Source organism: Manihot esculenta, chromosome 6, assembly GCF_001659605.2.
Source record: "Manihot esculenta cultivar AM560-2 chromosome 6, M.esculenta_v8, whole genome shotgun sequence".
In the NCBI taxonomy this organism is placed as follows: domain Eukaryota; kingdom Viridiplantae; phylum Streptophyta; class Magnoliopsida; order Malpighiales; family Euphorbiaceae; genus Manihot; species Manihot esculenta.
In genome coordinates this window covers 20,025,358-20,034,221 of record NC_035166.2, presented here as the reverse complement: position 1 = coordinate 20,034,221, position 8,864 = coordinate 20,025,358, and the positions used below count along the sequence as shown (strand labels likewise).

The window sequence follows — 8,864 nt, the reverse complement described above, 5'->3', positions numbered from 1 at the left end:
CAGTTATAAAAGACACGCCAATACGAATATCTAATACTTTATTATGAGAGATCGATATCCAGATGAATTAGCGTTATTCCAGTCAAAACTTGAATTAATTAAGAGTTAGTATCCAACCAATATAAAAAATTTTATTGTCCTTCACACTCCTCTCGTTTGACTTTAAATGAAATTTATTATTCAATCATTAACAATTTCAGTATAATGGATTGTAAAAATTATCAATTGATATATGTATATAAAAGTATAAAAAAATATGCGATTATTTAGATTTTTCTTTTATAATCAGATTAATTTTTAATCATATTTAAAACATCTTAAAATTATATAATATTTGGACATAATTAAGAAATATTTAATTTTGTTCTCTTATCTTGATTGTCCTTTTTATGTTTTGGAGAAATTTCTCTTTATTCAATGTAGATGAATTTTTTCTGATTACAAAAATATAGATAAGACTTGATCTTCTAATTTAAGGAGACAATTACTCTTCCTTGAGCTGAAGAGTCAAAGAAGATTTTTAACCCAAAAAGTATATATATTTTACATTTTTCGAGCTTAATATTTTTAACATTTTAATTGTAATTTTACAATTTCACGTTTAAAATTAAATCATAGTAATTAGAGTTTTATTTTGATTAATTAATTTTTATTTCTTAATACAATTAATTTTTATTTAGTGATAGTTGATTTGTTTTTAAAAAAATATAAAGTTTAAAGCTTCAATTAAAAATAAATAAATAGAAAATTTTTATTTTAACCATATGAAATTTCAATTAGTAAATAAGAAAACCATTTTTTGAAATATAAAAAAGATTGATGTAAAAATTATTGTATTTGTTCTTATCAAATAAATGTAAGATATATAACTTGGCCTTTGATAATTTTTTTTAATAAATATAAATTGATATATTTGTAACATAATATTAATATTTTATGTAAAAAATATTCTTCATTCTTTTATATTTGTAAAAGCAAAAAGATTTAATAAGATAAATAAAATAATTATGATATTGCATATTAAAATCAATTTACATAATTTTTCGAATAAAAAGAGTTAAATATAAATAATATATATATATTTTCAGTCTATATTCAAACTGTTCCGAAAGAAAGTTGTCTTTCTTCCGAAGGCTCCCATTCCCTCCACATTTTTCAGCCAAACAAAAATGAAAAAAGGAAAAAGAAAATTTTCTCCGTCTCGAGAGAATCGAATGGGATAAGAAAAAGACGGGGCTTAATTTTCCCCCAAATCCATCATACATGTGTCACAGGCTCTTCCACATCACACGTGTCAACTCAATCCTCCATCACTTCAGATGAGAAATCAATAACTCCATCAAATTCCTCCAATCAAACCCCGTCTTAGTGATCTTCCTGAGATTTTTCCCGATTAGATTAGATTAACCTAATTTTTCTGTTCAATTTCCTCGACAAAAACCACCATTACCTCGTAATCCAGGGGTTAAATCGTCTTTTCATGAGAAGATAGGTGTCGCATCTTGTCAAATATGGGTAGCTCTAAATTACGTATTTTTTAAAAAGAATAATATATTATATTTATCCATTTTCCTTATCTTAAAGTACCAAAAATATAAAAAAAAGTATGTTTTTTTGAAAAAAAATAGTTCTTCTTTGTCTCAGGCTCAGCTCTGCCCATCCATTTTTAAACAGAGCCTTGCTATTGTTCATCTCTCTTTTTCCTCTCTCCTGTCATAGCTTTGTTTTCCCTTCAATTCTCTCTCTGACTTTTTATTTACTCTTTATAGATCCATCGTCTCGGTTGTAGGGTTTTAATATCACCACTCTCTTCAATCGTCTTCTCCGATCCGATTCTCCTTTTTCACATACCTATCGTTCACGTATTCCGTCTGCACAGGAATCGTTCAATACGGTGTCGTTAATAGTTCGTTCTTGTCGGGAATTTTCCAATCCACTAGCCACTTGCATTTCGTTTCGTTGACTTTGAATCTCGGCGTTCTGAGGATTAAGCCGGAGTGTGAGAAATTAATTTTAGGAATTAGGTGCCCCATTTTTTTTTTTTTTAATTTGGGGGATTAGGTGTAGAAATGTTGGGGGCTGGATTGCAGTTGACTACGCGAGGTCGCGGGGAGGATCGGTTTTACCAGCCGGCGAAGGCTCGCAAGGCACACTATAATCAATATAATGATCAACTGCGCAGAGCTCAGAGCGATGTCACCGCGAGTCAATCGCCTTTTGTCAAGGAAAAAGTGGAAAAACTGGCGGATAGGGAACCTGAAAACCGGACTGCTTTGGAGGATTCTCCCAAACCTGTTTCAGTGCCGGCTGTTGAACCTGTGGTTTCTCCATTGAGTAATTTGGAGCGGTTTTTGGAGTCTATTACGCCATCTTTGCCGGCCCAGCACTTGTCTAAGGTTTGTTACCGTTCAATTGCTCTCTTTCTCTCTCTCTCTCTCTCTCTCTCTCTCCTTTTAAATTATGCTGCTGCCTTAGGCCAGATACTGAGATGGTTAAAACGGAAGCTTTAGTATTATTTGCATTTTGATTTTCCCCCTGTTTTTATTGATGGCTGGGTGTAGTACTGAAATATAACATTTTGTATGAAGTTTTAAGTGAGAAGCAGTTGATGAGCGAATTTCAACTTAGTTGCTTTGGAATTATCTAGAAACGTATGAAACATGAAAGACCTGTTTGGATATTGGAAGACCGAGTAAAGAAGTGGAATCACTTGAAAATGCATGAGAAACCCATTTTCAGTACTTTATTTTCTCCTTATTGGTTTAGAGGAACAAAAAACATGTGCGTTAGTTGTTTGAAAATCTAACTGTAATAAGTGCTGTGGCAGACCACAATGAGGAACTGGAGGACTTGTGATTTGGAATTTCAGCCGTACTTTGTACTCGGGGATTTGTGGGAGTCTTTTAAGGAGTGGAGTGCGTATGGTGCGGGAGTGCCTGTAATTTTGAACGACAGTGATTCTGTTGTTCAGTACTATGTACCATATCTGTCCGGCATTCAAATATATGGAGAGTCTATAAAGCCATGCATGAAGTCGAGGTAAATAGAGATTTCTGTTACTTTCTGTTTGTTTAATGTATTGTAAATTATGTGTTGAGTAGGGTTCTACCGCTTAACTGATAATTGCATTTCTTTGTTATTCACTTGTCATTTCTTTCACCTTCACAACGTTGCACTGGTTTACATGTTACTATTTGTTTCATTGATCTGGAATTCTGATCATGATTTATCTTGTCATTGAAATTTTTCCATGTAGTTGGGTGCTTATTTTGTGTTATGTATGTACATTCTCTTCCAGAATCAATATATATTGGGTTTTTGCATAGATTCTTATACATGTAATCATGCATTAACACCTAATTTTGTCTGCATCCGTAGATTCTAAGTGCAGCTTGTTGTCCAGAAAGAAAAAGAGTAAGTCATTTGTTTATTGAAATTGAATACACCAGGTTGGAAAAGTGCTTGATGTTTTAAAGTATCAATGGTGTACTTGTATGGTTCAATCCTGTTTGACAAACTGCTGGAGGCACTACGAGAGGAAGGTCAAGCTGTGTACCTATTTATTTAATCCTTTTTATTGAAGGAAACTTTATATGAAAGAATTCCTGATACATTTGACGAATTTGAACCTGAACCTACTGAATGACAGTTCTGTTTGTGAGTTGAAAAAGTACTTCCCTGCATGGGGGCTTTTTACATTTTTTTCCAGTGATTTAATGCCGTAAGGAGAAAGTGTAGGTAAGATCATTGTGCATAGACCATTTTTACAATCTTTTAAAAACTGAAAATTTATGCAATTAATTTTGCATAATTTGCTCGTGCTTCTATATTTTATGCTAACAATATAAAATTCTCTCTTTCAAAGAATTATCTTGATAGTGATCACCAAAAGCAATATCTTAGCTCAAAAAGTTTATATTCTACCTATGTGGGTGCTTTTTGCAAAAATATAACTAAAATAAATCAACCCTTATTTTCAAATTGTTCTTAGAATCATGGCTGGTAATGACATGAAAATTTTAGATTCTGTCTTTTTACTTTGAGAACTTGACTAAAGTGTCATCTAACTTGTTCATTTTATTCATTTTCTTGTGAAGGTACACATTTCTTCCAATTTGTTATTAAAAAAAAGGCTTGCCAATTTGCCATGTTACAATATGTTGTAAACCATAATTCAGTTGTGGCTGATGCTATGATATGTATCTATGCATGGTACACTAGTAATATAAATTATTTATATGATGTTTATCAAAGAGGTGCATTTTTTTCTAAATTAAAAGATATTTAGCACTTTTCAATTCGAATATTACATTCAAATCCATTTTCCAACAAATCGATTTGAATCTATAGGGTGAATCTTAAATATAACTGAATCTTACGATTCTTGATTTGAATCTTTCAATTTTCGATTTGAAATTCAGTTCTACATCCTAGCAATTCAAATATATAGGGTAAATTGCAAATGCATCTGAATTGTGACTAAATTGAAAGAATCAATAGTAAATCAAGTGAATTAATACGAATCAGGTGAGTCTTTACCTAATTCAATCAATTATTTATAAAGGGTTTGTCAGACCTTATATTTTTAAGATTTAAGATCTCATTCATTTTTTCCATGAAAAGTGTACATAAAACCTTTCCTCTCTCCCACTTCTTTATTTTTCTTTTTAGTTAATTTACTTAACTAATTATAGTTGTCAAGTTATGATAATTTATATTAATAATATTAAAACTTGCTACTTTTTTTACTATTTAATTATTTGATCAAATTTAAATTTAAACTTGATATGGTCTACAATACCAGAGTTCATAATTTATAACATACAACTATCTGATATAGAAAACACATATTATCCTATTATGAAGAATATTTCTAATCATATAAAATGATAATTATATATTTATCAAAACATGTCATTATAAGATTTTTAAACTTGTTTTTAGAACATATATTATTTTTAATTAATTTCTAGAATTTTTGTCAAATCTTGCGATTGGATTCGATTCTCGATTCATAAAATGAAGATTTCAATTCTCGATTTGAATCTCAATTTAACAACTATGATATTTAGATGTTCTAATATTATTTTGCAATGGGCTGGCCAAACTTGCCTGCTGGTTGGCACATCTTGGCTATTATTCCCATTATTAAGGTTTTAATTAGGTAACGTTTAAATCATAAACCACTCTGCCTTCCTATGACTTCTATTAAATTGCATCATAGCCCTAGGAAAATGCTGCATTGAATTTGAATTCTTGAGTTTTGGGTTTAGGTTTGGTATCGGTGCTGAAATACAAAGTCCAAGCATGTGGATGTGCGATTTGAAAATTCAATTTGATTGATAAAAGGGTTTGGAGGTGGCCATGTGGTATTTCTGTACATGTGCATGCTTGTGATAATGACAAGGAATCTCACAGAATAGAAGTCTATACCCAACTCAATTCCCTTGTTTGTAATAAATCATTTGTTACAAAAGAATTCAAAAGAATTATTACATAATCATGCATGAATTATATTTCTTTTTAAATTATTATTTTTTAAGTTAAAAACAATTAAATTCTTCCATTCCAACAATGACACTTGATAAGAAAGAAATCAATTGAATTGAATTTTTGATTTCAAACAGGGGGAGTATGATGTTGACCCGATCAATTAAGATTACTGCATGTGTTTTGTTTCTCTTCTTTTTTCCTTGTGCATTCAATTCTATCTCCAATCATATCCAAGAGAAACCTATATCCTATTAATTACATTTGATCATGCAATAAATGTTTGATTCAATTGATTTTCACCTTCAAACTCATTTTGATGCCTTATTCTTCAATGGATGGCTCTACAATGTTGCCATCATTGACTTTATTTTGCAAGCTGCACAAGATCATTCATGTGATGCTGAACAATAATTCCAATAAAACTCAACCTACATTCTTCTGAGATGTAGCTGCCCAAGACATTGTACATTCTTAGGCTGCTATAGTCTTGGATTAAGTATTTGGTTGTTTTTTCCTTCCTTTCTTCTTGTTCATATTTATTAGGCTGGCACTACTATGGCAGAGCTGATTGGACCCACTTGTGACAGGAGACTGGTTGAGGACAGTGATAGTGATTTCAGGGATTCGAGTAGTGATGGTAGCAGTGATTATGAACCTGAAAGAGGAATAAAGGGCTCTAGAGAACAATGGGATCATCTCCATTTAACAAATGTTCCTCTGAGAGTGGATAGATTGTCTTTGAGAGATCAACATACTGCCCACCAGGAGGATTTTTCTAGTGATGAAGGTGAATCTATGGATTCCCAAGGTTGCTTGCTATTTGAGTATCTTGAACGAGATCCCCCTTACAGCCGGGAACCATTAGCTGATAAGGTCATTCTGCTTTTTATACTTTTAACAGTGCTTTTCTAGGATTTTCTTTGTTTCCCCATTCCTAAGCATTTTCGTTGGCACAGTTATCGGATCTTGCCTTGCGTTTCCCTGGGTTGAAGACACTAAGAAGTTGTGATTTACTGGCATCAAGCTGGATTTCTGTGGCCTGGTATCAATCATTTTAGTGTTGCATATGCTAGTAATATTCTATGCTCATGTATGAATTATAGGTCTTGTGGGAATTTGTAGGTATCCAATTTACAGGATACCAACGGGACCAACATTGAAAGACCTGGATGCTTGCTTTCTCACATACCATTTTCTTCATACACCAATGGCAGGTACTGACATTGGCATTGATATTTTATAGGTGCTTTTTTGTATTTTTGTTGCTTATGTGGGATGATTGCATTTTTCCATCTAATTTCTGCAGTAGTCTTGTCAGTATTTTCTGTTGGAAGTTATGTGTGGCTTCAGTTGTCAGTTACTTATCATAGTTAGATAGGATTCCTTTCTACAACTACATAAATTTCCCTTCCTATAAGGACGGTCATTCCTGCAAAAACCTAACCGTTTGGTTAGGATGGGTGTTTAGAGGCTTTAACTTCCATCATATTCAACTCAACTTAATTCAGTTTCAGATTAAACTATTTTGGATTCTCTGCTGCTTAATTTTCTTATATTTTGCTAAGCCTTGTTCTTTATGGAGCTCTTGTGACACCAAATCTATATTGTGTTGGTTCACATTGTTGTCCCTTATCATGTCATATAAATTCACTTAGCAACCAAAGAAAGTGATGGTGCAGTTTCCTGCACTGTATGTGAATTTGAAATATGGCCAGATGATTAGAATAATTAGTTGCTGAATATGTTTCTGTGAAATAGAGTTAATTATCATTCAGTAATGCTCGTGAAACTTATTATGCTAAGCTTCTTTCAGGTTCACAAGCTGCTCCTGCCCCAGTGGTGACATATCCCAGTGAGATGGATGGTGTGCCTAAGATGTGCTTGCCTGTTTTTGGTCTTGCATCGTACAAGTTCAAGGGGTCCTTGTGGACTCCTAATGGGGGATATGAGCGCCAATTAGCAAACTCTCTCTTTCAGGCTGCTGACAATTGGTTGAGACTGCTGCAAGTCAATCATCCAGATTTTGTGTTTTTCTGCCGTAGGTGATAGGTCTACCTCACTCCTCCTACCATTCTTGAAGCTACAAGTCCAATTGGTACATGCTTGACTCGTGTGAGTTAAAATCCCTTAATTTATGGAGATCTAGATGACAAGTTGAGTCAGCAGCAACATTCTTGATTTATGTCCTTTATAATAATTTATACTGGAGAAATGAGGAAAAAGAAAAAAAGAAAGTAAATTTGGGAAGGCTCAGGAATGGATGGTAGTGCAATAAGGGTCGGGGAGAAAAAAGAGTAGTTGGTATTTAGTGTTAGGATAAGCACTTGAAAGGGTGAACTGATCCAAGGTGAAAAAGTGGTTTGGCCTACTGTCAGTGAAAGCTAGTTTTTATCTTGCTCCTTGTTAAAGGTATTTATATGATGGGTATGTCATGATAAACCAGGCACTTTTTTCTGTCCTGCTGATGCACGTAATATTTTCTTTTTAACATCTAAAAGGGGATTTTGATAGGAAGGTTGTATTGTCAAGTTTGAGCCTAAATATGTATTTTAAGACTAACTGTTGTGTTATTTGAGAGTGATGTGTTAAAAATGGTTATATTATTAAAAGAAATTATTTGATTAGGCCTTTTAGGTGAAAGGCAGTTTCTAGTTTATTATTGTTGTCATTATTATTATTAATTTTCTAGTTCATGAGCAGAGGCCCTCTGCAACTTAAGAATGAAGCGTATCTATGAATTGCATCAAGTTAATGCTATGTTCTATTCACCTTGTTATCAACTTGGTTTCCTAATCAATACTAGTGTTTGTCAATTGGATAGTTTTATTTATAAATTTGTAATATTATATCTTAAAATTAGTATGAAGTATTTTATAGAATTATTTATTTTTTAAATATACATATTAAAAAATATGTTTTTACATAAATTAAGTAGTTGAATTTGAGATGTGTTTTAATAGGATTTAGAACGAGTATGTTAAACGGAAGCGCATCCAAGTATCTTAATTTCTAAACAAAACTTTTAGATGCAAATCGGTTGGATTCTGGGACAAAAAGGAAGAGCGAAGGACTGTTCTGTTGGCTGGATAGACTCCATGATTGTTGTAATTTTATTTTGAATATCTTCTTATTTTATGCGTTTTAAAGAACGATGGGCTCTTTATCATGCAAGTAGCTTCAAAGGCAGGCTGCGTCCATACGGGTCTAATGAAAATGTTTCAACTAGCAAAACAATGGTAAAGGATTCTTTCTGCGTTGAGCCCTATTTGCTCGTGTGAGTGCTGTGGTTTGCATTTGACCTTGCTGTCTTATCCGAAAGTATATCAGTTATGTATTCAGTTATCAATACATAGAAGAAAAAGATAAATTTC

General features: G+C 32.6%; 1 protein-coding gene across 1 annotated transcript; it reads left to right on the top strand.

Annotated features, from left to right (window-relative positions):
• Positions 1 to 1,611: 1,611 nt before the first annotated feature.
• Positions 1,612 to 8,149, top strand: LOC110617407. Its single transcript, XM_021760158.1, has 6 exons — positions 1,612 to 2,396; positions 2,828 to 3,039; positions 6,081 to 6,366; positions 6,450 to 6,535; positions 6,616 to 6,707; positions 7,307 to 8,149. Exons 1-6 carry the CDS (start codon positions 2,070 to 2,072, stop codon positions 7,537 to 7,539), a joined length of 1,236 nt encoding a protein of 411 aa, XP_021615850.1. The 5' UTR covers positions 1,612 to 2,069; the 3' UTR covers positions 7,540 to 8,149.
• Positions 8,150 to 8,864: the final 715 nt, after the last annotated feature.

Bases quoted from the DNA above. Each gene is read 5' to 3' on its own strand.
- LOC110617407 (XM_021760158.1), top strand. From the start codon at position 2,070: ATGTTGGGGGCTGGATTGCAGTTGACTACGCGAGGTCGCGGGGAGGAT. The intron at 2,397-2,827 runs GTTTGTTACCGT...GTGCTGTGGCAG, and splicing joins CGGCCCAGCACTTGTCTAAG to ACCACAATGAGGAACTGGAG. The intron at 6,367-6,449 runs GTCATTCTGCTT...TCGTTGGCACAG, and splicing joins GGGAACCATTAGCTGATAAG to TTATCGGATCTTGCCTTGCG.